This window comes from Penaeus monodon, chromosome 29 (genome assembly GCF_015228065.2).
Source record: "Penaeus monodon isolate SGIC_2016 chromosome 29, NSTDA_Pmon_1, whole genome shotgun sequence".
Classification (NCBI taxonomy): domain Eukaryota; kingdom Metazoa; phylum Arthropoda; class Malacostraca; order Decapoda; family Penaeidae; genus Penaeus; species Penaeus monodon.
The window spans coordinates 29,933,347-29,933,885 of NC_051414.1; the positions used below are offsets into that span (position 1 = coordinate 29,933,347).

General features: G+C 39.3%; 1 protein-coding gene across 1 annotated transcript in view; it reads right to left on the reverse strand.

Moving 5' to 3' along the window:
• The window catches only part of LOC119592132 (splicing factor 3B subunit 4-like), a gene marked incomplete in the record, with an annotated part of 4,413 nt that extends 3,954 nt beyond the window's left edge, over nt 1-459 (reverse strand). Inside the window, 1 exon segment of the mRNA XM_037940951.1 lies at nt 310-459. Coding sequence (XP_037796879.1) covers nt 310-343 — 34 coding nt within the window.
• Between the last annotated feature and the right edge of the window lie 80 nt (nt 460-539).

Consider the following 539-nt stretch of genomic DNA (forward strand, 5'->3'; position numbering starts at 1 on the left):
TGTGTCCTATAGGGTGAGGGGAGTCCATCGATACCAAAGTCGTCGCGACTGTTATGGAAAGGGTTGTGTAAAATCTCCAAAATTCTACCTGTAGCACATTCATAACGGTTGTTCTAACTATAACCTTTCAAATTATGAGCTTGTTAAGATGTATGGAGAGCGGCAACTGCAAATTTCTTAATGCAATTTCCTTACTAAAACATTACGATAATCTCATATTCACTTCAGTTAATATTACATTTCATATTCCCTTCAATTAATATTTCTACAAAAGTATCCCTTCCCGTTACTTCACATATCAACAATTACCTTGATTACGCTCAGCAATGGGCCCAGCTGCCATTGTGCTTCAGTTTTAAAGGGAGAAATTACGATATTTTACAACAAATCCATGATGCAGTCAGCGTGTGATCATTCGCTTCTCGGGAGATAAACAAACGTCGCCGAACTTGGGCGGAGGTTCTTTTCCCAGTCGAGTTCGTGCTCGGTTTTCATTCCGCTCAGAATGGTTGCTTCTTTTTCCTTTTTATATGGTAGTT